The sequence below is a fragment of the Pelodiscus sinensis genome, chromosome 6 (assembly GCF_049634645.1).
Source record: "Pelodiscus sinensis isolate JC-2024 chromosome 6, ASM4963464v1, whole genome shotgun sequence".
Taxonomy (NCBI): domain Eukaryota; kingdom Metazoa; phylum Chordata; order Testudines; family Trionychidae; genus Pelodiscus; species Pelodiscus sinensis.
The window spans coordinates 115,119,940-115,136,383 of record NC_134716.1 but is presented as its reverse complement, the minus strand read 5'-3'; the positions used below and the strand labels follow the sequence as shown (position 1 = coordinate 115,136,383).

Sequence of the window (16,444 nt, the reverse complement as noted above, 5' to 3'; positions counted from 1 at the left end):
GCTGATCTACGGTACAAAATAAACTGCAGCAATACAGCTGTTGTGTCTTCTCAGACCACTGGAAAGGTAGCTGCTCATCAGCCATTTTCAATTAATTTGCCTGCTCTTCAGTCCAAAGGGAGCTTGGCACTGTCAGGGCCAGCAGGCTAGCTGGTATCAATCGTCACAACTCCATTGATTTCCGTGGAACCTCACCTGTTTTCACCAGTTGAGGATCTGGCCCTTTGCTTTTGAAAAAATCAAGAACAGTTTGGCGTTTTCTGCAGATAGAGAGCATTTGGCATTGTCAACAGATGTTCTCCACAGGTCCCTCCTGCCTCCTCAAAAGGGAAAAGGTTTCTTGCATAGTGGAACCAGGAATGAATCTTTCACAGAAAGTATGCCACAGCTCCTCTTGCCAGACACCCTCTTGGGTGGTCACAGACCAGAATCTTCCCACTGGGGATGTGAATGGTTAACTGGAAAGCCTCACTCTTAATGGCCAGGCTTACCAGTGATGCTTAACTGGCAGGTTGCTGGAGCAGCCTGCCATGGGCAGGAGGCTGCATCAGCCCTGCAGGGCCCACCAGAGGCAGGGAGGTTCTCCAGCCTGGTTGGAGCAGTCCCCATCTGTGGGGCTAGGAGGGTGCTCCAGCCCGTCTGTGGTGGGCAGGGGGACTGTTCCAGCCTGTGCTGTAGTGACCCCCTCACACTTGCCCCATTTAATTGCTAAGTTTAAACATTACGTTTAACCAGTTAATTAATTAAACAGGATTTTACATCCTTACTTCCCACCAGGGATGGAACGTGCTTTTCAGAATGGGTGCTGAAAACCGTTTCTCTCATCTTCCCTCTTGGCCAAACTGTTTCGAACTCCAGAGAGTCGAGGACATGATCATCTTTGAGGACCCTCTTGTGCTGTGCATGATTCAGTATTACGGCAAATCTGCCCCTCTCCCCTCCTGTAGTTCTCACAGTTCTCCCTCTGCATGGTTCTTACCAGCCACTTTCCACAGAGGGGGACTCAAGACCACCTTTGTGCTAGATCTCTTTCCCAGCTTCACTGGGTTCTTTCCTTTTAGTCTTCCCTGAGCTTGACAAACCCTCTAGCAGAGTGGGGCTAATAGAGATGTCAGGCACTAGTAAACTCCTTACTGGCCACTGTGGAGCTAATGCAGCCTGTCACAGTAAGCCATGGTTAACACATTCCGGCTATTTCTATACTGGCATGAATTTCCGAAAATGCTTTTAACAGAAACGTTTTCCGTTAAAAGCATTTTTGGAAAAGCGCGTCTAGATTGGCAGGATGCTTTTCCGCAAAAGCACTTTTTGCGGAAAAGCGTCCATGGCCAATCTAGACACGGTTTTCCACAAAAAAGGCCCGATCGCTTTTTTCACAGTCAGGGCTTTTTTGTGGAAAACAATACTATGCTGTCTACACTGGCCCTTTTGCACAAAAGTCTTTCGGAAAAAGATTTTTGCCCGAATGGGAGCAGCATAGTTTTTCCGGAAAAGCACTGATGATTTTACATGAGATCGTCAGTGCTTTTCTGGAAATTCAAGTGGCCAGTGTAGACAGCTGGCAAGTTTTTCCGGAAAAGCTGCTGATTTTCTGGAAAAACTTCCCAGTCTAGACACAGCCTCCTAGTTTTTGTGAGGTACTTACTCTTTGAAATAAGCCTTTGAGATCCTATGAAGCCCTGATTATTAACCCTTCCCGGTGTGATATTCTACTAAGGTTCACAGAAGTTCCTGGTGCTTCTGTTTGGAGAGACAATGCTGGATAACGACAACACACTTCGCCTGGCTTTTTTAGCACTGTAATCAATGTGGTGATAAATTTGCATTTTGAGCCACACACTCTGGCCATCCTCCTTACCTTATCTCTCTTCCGATTTCAGTTCCTGGCCATTATCCTGATTATCTTTATTGCAGAAGTGGTAGCTTTTGTTATGGGATTCATTTACAGAGAAAAGGTAAGATTAAAAATGAGTACATCTGTTCTAATGCTAAGAAAAAGAAAGGCTCTCTTACAGGGTCTAGAAAAAACAGCTAAATCAAATGATTGTATAAAACTTTATTGTACTATAAAAGTGCGTTGAGCAAGGTATACTATAAAAGTTGGTGACACACTGGTCATGAATATCATTGTGTGATGGATGGATGGATGATGTATAAAATATTGTATGTGTGTGCTGGAAATAAGTTTTTAAAATGTGCTTGGGAGGCATACATTAAGCCTGTCCTGGACAAAGGAAGTGGATTCCCCTGCCTGACTTGTTTGATTACAGGCAGAGGACAATGAACATACATTTACATCTAAGATAAACAAACTAACAAGCAGTGGCGGAAGGAGCACAGTGAGCTCACCAGTTGACAGAATCTACATCTCAGGAAGCCCTCCTGTCTCTTGAGGCAGAGTCAATGGACTTTGGGTAATACAATGGGAGCAAAACTAGATTTGATTGATCTGTCATGTATGGGATATGGAATACAGCACCCTCTGATCCTGTGGAAGTCAGATCCTCTATTCTGGAGGGCTAGAGATGCTGGCAACTTGATGTAAGAAAACTGCTAGGCAAAGATTGTAACTCGCTAAAATTGTGTTTTAGACGTTAGAAAGAGTGTTTTGTTTGTAACCAGGCCTCTCTTTTTCTCTTGCTTATTATGAGTTAAATCTCTGTTTGTTAATAAACTTATTCTTAGTGAGTGTGAGTCCTCGACTAAATTAACAGGGCAATGTGTACCCTGCCTTATGGGGACTGCAAACATAACTTCTGTGAGTGTCAGAGTAATAGGGTGTAGACCAGGGGTGGGAAAAAGTTTTTGAAGTGGCCCTGGGCCACCCTAGAAGGGGCAGGGCCTAAAACGGAAGGGGTGGGGCCCAGAATGCTTCTGGGCTTCCCCACCCCCAGACCATGACTGGTCTGGGGGTGGGGGAGCCGTTTTGCCCCCCCTTCCCACTAAGCAATCATGCCCCTGGCAGGGCGCAAAGAGACTTGAAAGTAGGAATAAAAGATCCTCCGGAAAAGGGTTTATTTTCTGGAGAATCACGTCTAGACTGGCGCTTTTCTCCGGCTTATCCCCAAGCCGGAAAAAAGCGGCAGCCATGTTAATGCAAATACCGCGGGGGATATTTAAATCCCCCGCGGATTTTGCTATTCCAAAGTGTCTAATCTGCATCCCTTTTTGGGAAAAGGGGTGCAGTGTAGACACAGCCGTGCTGTGTAGAATGAAATCCTAAAATATTAGTGGCTTTTTCTGGATGAAGACAAGTAGATCTTAGCTTAGGAGATATCAAAGCAACCTTTTAATCAGTTTGCGGTCATGTTCACAGAAGAGGGTTCTTAAAATCAGTAGGAGAATTATTTAATGTCCAAGAATCCCAGCAGGGTTAAGTGGCAGCAGTATTTTACCAAAAGGAATTACTTCACTTTTCAATGCACTCCACTTTGATGGGGCTTGGAATCTTCCAAAGTTTCCATTTTAAAAGCTTCTGGGTTGTTGTCTTTACACAGAATATGCCGTGTGTTTTCTCATTCCAGGTAAAAACAGATGTTCAAGGCACAATGCGTACAGTGTTCCAGAAATATGATGGGAAAAGTTCAGAATCTGGTGTTGTGGATTACTTGCAAGAACAGGTAGGAAAACTTCTGATCTGCTGCTGAGAATTATTTCAAAATATCCAGTAGATATTAAATTATGCATGCAGTCTTTAGGGGGGAAAATCAGCCTGCTATTTTCTAAAAACTGTTCTTCACAATGTTCAGCATTGTCAGTTCTCATTCACTTCTGTGGCAATTGAGGGTACTCAGCTCCCTGCAGGTTTGGACCACAGGGCCTTGACCCAAAATCTATTTAAGTGAATGGACTTAAGAAAGATTCTATTGACCTAAATAGGCTTTAGATCAGCCCCTACATGAGTGTGCTTAAATGGTTGTCCACAGGAATTTATTCTGTTGCTAACTATCACCATTGTATTTAAACTTTCCTAATAAATAAATATTAGGAATTTTTATCATACTGAGGAAATTTGATGTTTTATCTACCTGTATCTTGTTTTACTGAGAATTTTGTACAACTCCATCTTCTATTGTGATTGGAGCCACACAAATAATATTACTAACAAAGGAAAAAGATGATTCTGAACTTGTTTTTGTTCCATCTGTAGTTCATATGCTGATGAAGCAACTTCCCTTTTCCTCCTTCCATTATTTTTAGACTGTATACAGTGGCAGCAGAAAGAGCTGTGTGGGCCAATCCTGTATGGAGCTGAGACCTTTGAACTCTGATTTTAAAGATACATGAGGACATTTACCTTTAAAAAACAAAACAAAGTGAACTACTGTACTGGTTTAATTCACTACCCCTTACAACAAAGTGACTATGGTGTTTTGATGGATTACTTTAGAGTACTGTAGACCTACTTGCATGACATGTCGAAGAAGGGTAGAACTTAACGCTAATGTCTGCATTAACTTAATTACTGTTTGTTTCACAGCTTCAGTGTTGTGGAGTAACTAACTACACCGACTGGATAACCACCCAGTGGTTTAATACGACTGGCAATAACAGTGTTCCTCTGAGCTGCTGCAAACAAGATATTAAGAACTGCACAGGAGATCTGAAAGAGCCACAGGTTCTCAATGCACAGGTGAGGGGTACATTACCATGAACCTAGAAACTGCCATTGAGTTCTGTGATCTCATTAGATTCCTCAAAACCAGCCAGAGGCTGAAGCTAACAGAGCAGCTGTAGAAAGCAGCTGTCCAAGCAGGGATTCTCAGACACTGAGGATCTCCTCAGACTATTTTCTATAGATTTCACTCTAAACATTCTTTTTCTTGTGCTGATTAGCTCTTATCTCCAACCCACTCTGCCCCCCTCCCATCCTTTGTTTTTCCATCTAGCTCAGGGGGTGGAAAATCATTTTAATGGGTGGACACTCCAAGATTTTGGTAAGTGGTCAAGAACCGCACCTCTATGGAGGGGGCACAGGGTCTGGGATGGAGATTAGGTGCAGAAGAGATTTTGGGATAAGGACTGGAGTGCAGGAGGGGGCGTAATGTCTGAGAGGGAGTTTGGATGTAGGAGGGGGTTATGATCTGGTGCAGGGTCCAGGAGGGGGTATGGATGCAGAAGAGGATTGTGGCTTGGGGGAGGTGGGTGCAAGGGGATGCAGGATCTGGGAGGGAGCTGTGACCTGGAGAAGGGAGAGAGAGGAGGACACAGAGGACTTGGGTGGTGACCTGGGGTAGGAGAGGCTCGTGACCTGGGGCAGGTAGTTGGGGGTGGGGAGTGGGGAAGAAGAGGTGGTGTGCCAGAGGCAGGCTGTGGCTGGGAGATGTTACCTAGGCAGCTCCCAGCCAGAAGCCCAGCTGGAACCTGAAACAGCCCTGTCTGCTGGGCTGGCTGCTCCATGTGGCTCTGCTCCAAGACTGGGATTGCGGGGAGGAACGAGGCTTCACTCTTCCCCTGCCTCCAGCAAAATTTCTCAGCTCTTATTGGCTGGAAATTGGCCAATGGGAGCTGAGGGATTTTGCTGGAGGCAGGGTCAGTGCACAGACTCTCCCATTCCTCCCCACCTTGCAGAGCAATTAGCAGCCAGTTGTTAAAAACAGCGTGAGCTGCTGTGTAGTTAGGATGCTGGCAAGGTGGCTGAGTGCTGGATCCAGCCCACTAACTGCCTCTTGCCAACCCCTGATCTAGCTGATCCCTTCCTTAGACTTAGTCTACTCTACAAAGTTAGGTTTCACTGCCTTACATTGATATGGTTGGGTGTTTCTCTCCACTTAAATTTGTCTCCCACTGATGTAAGTACCTTGTAACAATAACTCGCCTCTCTGAGCAGTAAGCACATCTAACAGCTCTCCTCTGTTGTGTATAACTGGGCCTTTCTACCGTTGGTTCTTTTCTTCTTCATACTTTCTGCAGCGTTCATCTTCTAGGCCCCCTTCTCACAGTCCAAGGCAGCACTGGCTTTCAGGGATCATATGTCATCAGAGTCCTCTTCTTTGTCCTCCTTATCCTGCTCAGATGTTCTTTAGGTGCAGAAGGGGAACCTTTCAAGGCTGCAATGGCAACAGCTATGGACAAACACAGAGGAACCACTGTTGGTTTAGTCACAATGGAAAGCAAACATTAAGATTCAAAACTCTCTTCCCTGGCCTTCTCTAAGTTTTAAACTATGAATGCTTATTGACATGTCTGCTTAGGAGTGCTTGTGCATGGTACCACCCACAGCTCCACCCATGGTCAGAACAGCCAAGCAGGGAAAAGGAAATGAGGAAGGAATTGCTTGCTTGCCTGAAAATGAATATAGAGCTCTGGCACTGAGTACTGGCACTATTTCCCCCAAGAAGTGGTGATTTTTAACTGATATCTCACTTGGGTGGCAAGAGCACGGGTGCTGCTCGTGTCTCATAGCCACCCAAACCCTTATGTTGAGTATTTCCATGTGTGTTTCATTGAGAGCTCTCTAGAATATTCAAGGGACATCCCATAATACATAAATATATGGTGCCACAAGTCCCACCTGCCTATGTCTAGAGGGGAATGGAAAGCAGATAACCCATTGTCCCAAATCCATTCACGTTGTCCTGAACATCACCAAGAGTCACAGTCCTGTAGAGCAGGAGATGAATGATCCTGCATACTTGCATTACTCTGGTCCCCTACAGTGGATTTTCCAAAATTATTTCCCACTGACTGGCAGCAACCGGGCATTGCAGGTTTCCACAGCGTGATCTCCACTCCACTTGTCTGCTTCTCTGCTGTCAGTGCAGCTCTCATTCTGGTGTCCTTGTGCTGGAAGGCTGGAGCGATGACACACAGATGCAGGAATGTGGTCCAAAAGTTCTACAGTCACTGTTCATCATCCCAAGCTACATTATGATGCAATCCCACCAGACAGTGCTCCTTTCTCAGGATCAGCAGCAGTGCTCCGCTCACTGTAGCTGGTCAGTGAACGTCACCAAAAGTCATGAATCAGTTTGTGCTATGTCCCACCGCAAATTGACCTTGATAGACTTGCTGATTCCGTTCTTCTTGGGGCTCTGCAAATACCAGAGGATCATGTGTTCTGTGCTTGCAACACTTAGGACAATAGTCCAGAGCTATGCAGGCTGGATGGTGGAGAGCAAGGAGGACCAGGAAGGAATATGGGATTTTTAAAAAAGGTCTGAAAATTATGGGATATAGATGACTTTTATGGGATGGAGACTATTAAATCTTGGGCAGGTGACCTCTTCTTTCCACTCATCCCTGCACACCTAATTTCTGCTCCATTGGGCATTATCAACGTTTCCTAAAAGGCCATGAGCTGGATTGTGGTGGTTGCACATTGGCAATGGTGCATTGCACTGTGCCTCTGTACAAGCACACCTGGAGCATAGAGCAAGGAACTAAGTATGCATGCACACAAGCAGTATATTAACTGCGGTGGCTGTATGCTGATGTAACTTGTGTCAGCAAAAGCTTGTACTGTAGACACAACATTATCATAACCCCACTGAAAGGATTTAAATAATAGAAGCACTAAAAATCACAGGAACCAATATTTGTAGCCATCACGTTGTTCTCACATTTGCATCTCCAAGGCATATTGCCAAAAGCTGGGACTGGACGACAGGGATGGATGGGTCACTCAGAATTGCCTTGTTCTATTCATTCCCTGTGAAGCATCCTTGCAGTGGCCACTGTTGAAAGACAGGAAACTGGGCTAGATGAACCTTTGGCCTGACCCAGTATGGCCGTTCTTATGTTCACTCTGTATGGGGTATCCCTTTCCCTTACTCTTTGTCTGTCTTTACTATTTACCTTGTAAACCTGGTTGGCCCTTAGCACCACTATGATATGAGTAAAAATAACTTCATAATCTATGCCTGGTCAGTGCTGGATAGGAGGAAAATATGCTCCTATCCTGGGAAGTGTGCTTGGGATTTGGTAGCTGAATCAGTCCTTCAACTCAGGAGCACTGTGCTACCTACACTAGCTTTGAAATCAAATTCTAGAATAAATGATGACATTCATTCAATATTCATGTGGTTTTATTTTTAAAAATTGCACCCATTTTCCATGGCGGCTCTGTATGTGGCAATTTCCTTTTTTATAGTAACTGAACCAAGCCATATAAGACTAATAGAAACTACAGGTGGCAAAGTAATTAGGTTGTCTAGTGCATCTTCTGAGCAGTGCAGGAGCAGCAACTTGTTTCAAGGCCATCAAAGCTGCTGCAGTAGGCCACGTGGGCACAACAGGGCTGTACAAGGTCTTGCCTCCATGAGACTGTGGGCCAAATCTGCCCTACTATATTGCATATGATAGTGTGATCAAATGGCAGCTAACATTCCTTCTCTCCATTCCTGCAGGGCTGTGCAGGGAAAGTGGAAGACGGGCTACAGAATGTATTGACTTACGCTATGCTTGTGATCCTAGGATTTGCCATCATAAAGGTATTTACTTATAACAATGTACATTTCTTCCCCTACAAAAAAGAGAGCCATTTTCATCTCCTTGATGCTCTACTGGGGCTCTCACTCCCACAATTATTTAAACAACTTTTCTGCAATTGGTTACTCTTTCTGTGGCTTTGCATGACACCCCTTTCCAGGGAAGCAAAAGATGGGTAGAGGGGAAGGGGATAATGCTACTGCTAACAAGAATTTTCCTGAGGATTTCTGCTTGGAAATCGTTTGAATCCAAAAAAGAGGCTACAACAGAAAACTCTTGTTCCTTGGTTCTAGCCCCCAGTGACACACAAACCAAATTCACTGCACTCCAGTCTTTGAATGGTGGGCATGTGCCATGAGTATAAGAAGCAAGGGAAGGCAATGCTTTTCCTGGGTCTTAGTGCTCAACCATTCCCCTCTTCCTACCCCTATTTTGCCTGTTCCTGCAGTCTCCCACAACAGGCTGATGCCTTGTAAGTCTTCCCCCAGAGTGGATCTAGTTAACTTTAAAGTGAAAAGCCTACAAGCTTGCCAGACCTATTAGCATAATATTCAACCCGTGAAACAGACATTAAATGATAATGAAACTATTTAACAGGCATGTGTCAATCTGGAGTTATATACTGTCAGGCTGTGTCTAGACTGGCCAGTTTTTCCGGAAAATCAGCCGCTTTTCCAGAAAAACTTGCCAGCTGTCTACACTGGCCGCTTGAATTTCGGCAAAAGCACTGACTTCCTACTGTAAGAAATCAGTGCTTCTTGCGGAAATACTATTCTGCTCCCGTTCAGGCAAAAGTCCCTTTTGCGCGAAGTTTTTGCAAAAGGGCCAGTGTAGACAGCTCAGATTTGTTTTCTGCAAAAAAGCCCCAATCGTGAAAATCGCGATCGGGGCTTTTTTGCGGAAAAGCACGTCTAGATTGGCACGGACGCTTTTCCGCAAAAAGTGCTTTTGCAGAAAAGCGTCCGTGCCAATCTATTCGCTCTGTTCCAAAAATGCTTTTAACGGAAAACTTTTCCATTAAAAGCATTTCCGGAAAGTCATGCCAATCTAGATGCAGCCTCAGTTTCTGAATTTACTGACAAAAACAGTTGTGCATTACTGTAATAGTTTAAATTTTGCTTCAAGTATTTCATTAGTTGGTTGCTGAAGATTATAAAAATCACATCTCTAAAAAAAACACCTTGCAGAGATTTTTAGATGAAGAGAGTCTTTAAAGGGATAACACCTCTTTTCTTCCAGATAACTGAACAAATGGGTTTCCCTTTAATTCTGACTTTTTGATGAACTAGTTCTAAGAGAACCCTTCACCAAAATCACTGTCTTAGTAACAAATAAAATCCATTGTTATGCCTAAAATCTCTGGAACCATATTTTTAGCATAAAGAGATGATGAAATTTCATAAAAATGCCTATTGTTAAGGAGATCACACAAAATGTGTTCCCTTTTTAAAAAAACAATAAACTTTGTTATGAACACACTAAATCACTTGGGGTAATTTTAAAATAATGTCTTTATTTCAATGTGTTAAATATGTAGTAATCTGGAATGATTACTTTATGAAGGCTGAAGAGTACATTTAAAATATAATATCAGCTTAGAAATATGTATTAAGAAAATGTAAAACAGAGAAGAGCTACATTGTGTGTTCCATATTTAATATTGTATTCAGCAAGATGGCTGACTTGCTCTTACTTACAAAGTTTTTGCAAATAAATCTGACAAACTTTAGCGTGTATCAGAAAACCTGGGACTGACATTTGTTATTCCCAGATGTACTGCTTTTAATTAAGTACCTTCTGCATATCCAGTCTTGACAATCTGGCATGCAGTGGGGAACATGCTCCATCTTCTTTAGATATACATTTTAGAAGAGGGGTTTTTTTTCCCCAAATGTCATTACCTACATCTGAGTTCAGGGATTTGGCTGTACTTGGTGATCAGAGATGAGGGAAGAGGGATATTGGGGGAGAGGGTGGAGCCTGGGCATAGTGGGGGCCAGACAGGGTAGAGTATGGGTGGGGCCACAGGCTGGGGAGCTCACCTTCTTAATCACCAGCTTCATCCACCACCCATAATGGTGGGACTTTGACAGGCTGAGGGAGAGGAAGAGGAAGCATTCCAAGGAATTTCTGTACCCCTACTTCTAACTTTGTGCCTCATTTTTAGTTTTCTACAAGTTTTCTCTTTTCTGCTTGCATGAGGGGATGAGAGGATTCTGCCCAAAACTAGAAAAAGACTTGTATTAAGTGAAATGCTGAACTGTTTTAGCCATTTGCTAAGAGGTGCAATTTTTACATTTACATTTGTAAAATGGTTGCTCTGGCCCAGATGTAGCTTTGTTAAACACAAGATTTTCTGTAATTAATGACCAAATGTCCCAATGGAGGAAAACCCCCCTAAAGATTTTCTTTAAAAAAACAGTCCTTTGTGTGGGAACCTAAGAATGAAATTGACAGCAAATTGAATACAAGCAAGCATGAAACTGACTAGCTTTTTATTATTCAAACTGAGAGAAATAGAAAAAAGAATAGTAATAGAAATGTAGCCGTGTTAGTCTGGTGTAGCTGAGGAAGTGGGTCTGGCCCATGAAAGCTCATCATCTAATAAACTATCTTGTTAGTCTTTAAAGTGCTACATAGTCCTGCATTTTGCTTCATAAAAAAGAATGAAATTGCATAGTGAAAACTGATTTTCTAAAAAACTCTCGTATTAAAATAATATCTCCTTTTATCATTGTTCCTTTTATCATTTTTCCCTGAGATTCATATAGTCTTCCCACATTGACTGGGGAGGTCAGGTTAAAACCAGTGGCAACAAAATATCCTCTTAAATTATATACATGTTGTCAAAGAGTTGTATCAAAGTAATAGTTTTTACTATTTCATACCCAAGTTCTGTACTTGGCATTGAGGGCGCAAACTCTGTAGATGCTGATATAAATGTTGAAGGAGGGCCCTGATTTAGTGAATTAAGTCAAAAGTTTCCTTTTCCTGTCAGGGCAAGATTGGCACCTGGAATATATTACTTTAGAGAAGGAGCTTGTACCACTTCCTTCTGATTATTCAATAGTCTGATCAATACCACCATCTTATTGCTATTATTTCTTTGTTACTGACTTTGGTCAGTTCTTCCCTCAATCACCACTTCTCATGTCTTCTGATTGTACTACCATATTATGATTTTTTCTTTTATTGGATACCTGAAGATGCTTAAACATATTAGAGATCTACAGTCGAAACCCAGCACAGCCATATTTACAGCAGACGCTACCTAAAAATTAACGTTTCTGGAATAAATGTATGGGAAAAAGTGGGAGAAAATCCAGAGTCCATATCACTATTTAAGTGACCAGTTAAAAACACCGTTAATACTAAGAAAATAAATGCATAGATTCTTTATGTTGTTTAGAGTGCTATTGTAAAATACACTTAAAACAAATATGTAGAAGACAACATCCTTGCCAAAAAGAGATTACATTTAATTCAATTATAGATCAAAAATACGATAAATTCAACCTCCAAAGGCAACAGAAAAGCTAAGGATCCCTTTTTTGTCTTTTCAGTTCTTTGGAATGCTGAGTGTCTGCGTGATCACATGCAAGAGGGAAGACAATGGCTACCAACCCCTATATACAGGGGTATTTGCTTGATAAAAAGATGGAAAGATGATTTTTCATCCGCTTCTTAATGATAAAATGGAGCTGCATAGATGCCCTGAATGGACAATGTGTTGTTACCCTTTTGTTAAATACTGTATTTTATTTGCATGAACAGAAAGAACACTGTTAAGATTTGCAAATATTTTTAGTGTATTCGTGAAACAACAGCTTCAGAGTGTGGTGTCCCTTGGTAACTTGACTTTCTTTAGGGTTGTTTCACACTTACATGTGTGACATTCCCTAACATGACAGCAGATGGTGTGATAGGCTCCAAAAAGAAACCCTACTTCTTGCAAGTTTCACATGTCAGACCTATTTGTAACCTTAAAATTATAAAAGAAATAAGAACTTATAAAACCATCTACATGTTTTGTTAAGTCTTTAAGTGCTATTTGTTTTTTTTTAAGTTTATCCTGTACAGACTAACTTGGCTAACTCCTGAAGCAAAATAAATTGTTTTTACTCAATAAAATAATACAGATGTGGTACATTCTACGTTCATTTCAGTATTTCCAACAAGAAACCAATCCCATGACAAATGCTCAAGCAGCAAAAGAAATCTGTATAAAGGTCTGAATATTCATGTTTTATAAGCATTGTTGTTCAAGGGTACATTTCACAGTGGCTGGCATGGTTTTTTTTCTTTCTTCTATTAGTAACAGCTGTAATCATCTCATTTGAAGAACTGGGTTTCGCCCATGAAAGCTCATGATACATATATTTGTGTTAGTCTCTGAGGTGCTATGGCACTACTCATCTAAATATCTCCAGACTCTGAGAAAGTCTGAATTAGAAGTTTATCACTTAGGCCAATCTCTGGTTCTTTTAATTTGAAAACAAGAATTTATGAGGCATGGAATTTAATTTTTCCCATTTTGATACCAGGTTCTAAAATGTTATTTGCATCGATGGTTTTGTATTTGTCTCTTGCAGTTAATTTTGAAGTCAGGGGGACAATTTACATCAATGGCTGCAGAATTGTCCTCATTAGAATTGAGGCTATGGACATCAGTGTTGCCTGTAAGCTGGGCACGTAGGTGGCCACCCAGGAGAGATTCATGTGCCGCCCAGCCAATTAGCAGAGCGCCCACAGCATGTGTTTCTAGTGGTGGTGTACATCTCCACACACCTCGGTATACATAATTTATTCTGTATGTGGACCAAAAAAATTAGACGGAACATTGCTTGGGATGTTAGAACTGTCATTTAAAGCGGTGTGGCCTAATGGAAGTGGCCGCACAAAATATCTCCATTCCACAGAGGATTTCTTACTGTTAGATAATGCACTTTTCTTCATGCTTCTCTGGGTGACCAAACAATTTCAAAAACCTAGTACATTGTGGCAAACAACTCTGTATAGCACTCTTTCTTAATCATTAGCTTTCTAGTAGTTGTCCTTTAGTTTTTTGAAGGTCTGCTGAATAATGATCACCTTTTGGATATACAACAACAAAAATCCATCTTAACAGATTTAAATGTCAACCACAAAATTATTCCCTTCCTTGTTTCTTTGCTTTTTAAACCAAGGTGATGGATTAGTCTGGATGATACAGAATGTCAAAAAAGAAACACCAGAAATCCTCAACAGAGGCAAAAATTTGCTATTAGAATAAAATAGAGCTTGTTTCTCTAACTTAGCTATATAATAATTGAGTATGATCTGAATGGCAGCTTTTAGTCTGATTGCTTTTTCTCGAGAGATGGAAAAAAGACCTGATAATGTAGGAATTAGTATGAAGTATATTGCTGTACAGAAGTGTGTGCTAGGATTTTTTTGTTTTTATTTAACTATTTGGGTATCATGGGCTTTTCATCTGTTAATATCAAAACATTCCAATGAGAGAAAATATTTCCTTTCCAAAAGCACTCAGGCTAGAGCAATGAAAGAGGCAGTCTCGTCACACAATCTGCTAGGATCAGATTGGCCCTGGGATGAAGTCTGGATGAAACACAAGCATAAGAGAGGTTGGTAGCAAGGTAAAGGTTGGGAGCTGATCTGCTGGTGCACAGGGCAGGACTCTGCAATTGTGGGTTCTTGGTGCTTTCTCCAGGGTCAGAGGGATGGGTGGTAAGTGCAGCCCAAGTGACTATGGGAGAAGCAAATATGAGCAGGCAAGATACAGCACGTGGGCCAAATCTGCCCCACCAAACCTTTTGATCCAGCTCACAGCGCACCCCACCAAGACCCCAAGGCTGCTCAAAATGGCTAGCACAGCACATATCTGGCAGGCGCGGGGATGGAAAATTTGTGCACTGCCCCGCCCCCAGGCCAATCATCGCAGCTCCCATTGACTGGAAAAGTACTCCCTCCTGCTAGGGGCCTGCATATGGAGGGACCCTCCAGCTGTTTTGAGTAGCCTGAGGCTGTAGGAGGCAGGGAGCCTGCCTTGGGGTCCCTGCTGGATTGCTGGCCGGGAGTTGCCTAAGGTAAGGACCTTCCAGCCAGAGTCTTGGCACCCCTTCCCTCAAGTCTCTGCCCCAGGTTACCACCCCTCCTGGCCCATGTCACCATGTGAAACCTTTCAGGTCACAATTCCTTGCGAGACCCTGCATTACCTCTTACATCTTTCCCCCAGGCCAGAATCCTCTCCTGCACCATACCCCCTCCCTCCTCCTACAGCCTAATCCCCTATCCCAGGTCACAATCCCCTCCTTCAATCAAACTCTCTTCCTGACCCTCTCCTGTACCAATTCCCCACGCCAAGCTCCCTTCTACACCCAACCTCTGTCCTAGACCCCATGCCTCTATAGAGAAGAATGGCCTTTGACCACTTACCAAAATCTTGGAGTGGTCTCCCATCAAAAATTATTGCCCACCCCTGCTGTAAAGGGTTGAGAGCGGAGGGGGCAGGAGAGGAATGGCCTTGGGAGCCAAAGCCTAGCCGAAGAATACACTACCTGGATGGGGCAGTGTAAGTGATACAGGCCAATGGGGAAAGAATCTGGGAGCCCAAGGAATAGATAAGAGGATGGAGCTTGAGTTTTTGCCTGGCTACTCAAGAAGTGAATAAGGGAAGGTCTTTGGCATCTGTTCTAGCCAATTATAGTCAGAGAGGGTGGTGGTTAGTTCCATTGTGCAGAGCCCCCCCCCCCCAAAAAAATAGAGGTGTCTGAGGGGGCCTCCCGTCCTAGAGAGAGTGAGATTAGGAAGGCACCCCACCAGAGATCACCTCCTAAATTTATTAATTACACAGTGGGGTAATTCACCCACAAGAAGGGGTAAAAACCATTGAAACCTGTTTTGCTACAAAACAAAAATATTTAACTATAGGAGTAATTGTAAGCAAAGAAACATGAAAACATATTTGTAAAAGAGAAAGTATGTAAATAATAATGCCACCCCCAAAGGGGTAGAAGTATGTTCTTGTTTTGTCTTTCAGAAAATCAGGACAAGCTGGTACCAGCTAAATACCCTACAACACCATGGATGTATTGTTGCAACAAAGATTGTTTTATGTTTTGTGTTTGTCTCATGTCTGTCTGTCTAACTAGCTAGTATACTGTGTTAAAAATAATCTGCCCTAGGCAGGAAAGGTTCAATAAGCATTAAACATGTTAACTGCATTTAGAAAAACCCAGTGTAAATGGCTGTGGAGAAATCTCAGAGGAACTGATAGTTGTTTCAGAAGAGGCAGAATCAGCCAGGGAATTGGAGCAGTCTGGCAACCAAGTAACTGAGTATGACCAGCTTGCTGGGAAGTCAGTGTATTTGGGACAGGAGTGTTCCCAGGGGAGGCACACCCAGTCAGGCCTTTTGTCTTTGAAAGAGGGAGCTTTGCATTTAAAACAACAGGGCAATGGGGCAAGACCTATGTGGCCAAGGAAGGCTGCAGATTTTTCAACCTAAAAACCCAAAATTGTCAGCATACACTTGGGATGGATTTGTTCCTGCTACTTATGCTAACTTTCATAACCACTGTACTGCAGTTACTAAGAATGTAACAATGTTCCAATGTGAAGGATTTTGTACCAAAACCCTGGAAATGGTTTAAAAAAAAAATTGTACCCAAGAGCACATTGTATGTTCAAAAGCCTTGTACACTGGTATTTTACTGTTCATACTTGTAATTAGTGTTGAAGCTTCTCACCTGAGAAAGGGGAATTCCAAAATTGGTGTGTGATGTGAAAAGGGAAACTGAGGCACACCACCAATTTTGTTTTCAGGGCTAAATGCAAGGATGCCTACACTATATGGGATGAGAGCACATAAATTCATGCACTGTTAATTGGGTTTCAGACTGTTGCCCAAGCTGCCCTGGATAAAATCACTATTTTTTCTCTCGCTCTGGGCAAAGTCACCTAACCTGGATAAAAAGAATATTTGTTACATTACAATCACAAACACATGTTGCTTC

General features: G+C 42.6%; 1 protein-coding gene and 1 long non-coding RNA gene across 3 annotated transcripts in view; one reads left to right on the top strand and one right to left on the bottom strand.

Moving 5' to 3' along the window:
* LOC102454270 (tetraspanin-36-like) overlaps positions 1–12,577 on the top strand; it is a 47,222-nt gene extending 34,645 nt beyond the window's left edge. Inside the window, exons 3-7 of the mRNA XM_006136732.4 lie at positions 1,881–1,955; positions 3,525–3,620; positions 4,481–4,633; positions 8,349–8,432; positions 11,994–12,577. Of these exons, the coding sequence (XP_006136794.1) occupies positions 1,881–1,955; positions 3,525–3,620; positions 4,481–4,633; positions 8,349–8,432; positions 11,994–12,080 (495 nt within the window). The 3' untranslated portion in view covers positions 12,081–12,577. The remainder of the gene's footprint in view (positions 1–1,880; positions 1,956–3,524; positions 3,621–4,480; positions 4,634–8,348; positions 8,433–11,993) is intronic.
* On the bottom strand, positions 3,614–7,470 carry LOC142829988 (uncharacterized). 2 transcript variants are annotated; one of them, XR_012904984.1, is made up of 3 exons: positions 6,515–7,470; positions 5,801–6,065; positions 3,614–4,297 (listed from the first exon to the last, which is right to left on the bottom strand). It is a non-coding gene; the product is annotated as an uncharacterized LOC142829988 (long non-coding RNA). The 2 variants fall into 2 exon arrangements; XR_012904983.1 differs by having other exon boundaries at positions 6,689–7,469.
* Positions 12,578–16,444: the final 3,867 nt, after the last annotated feature.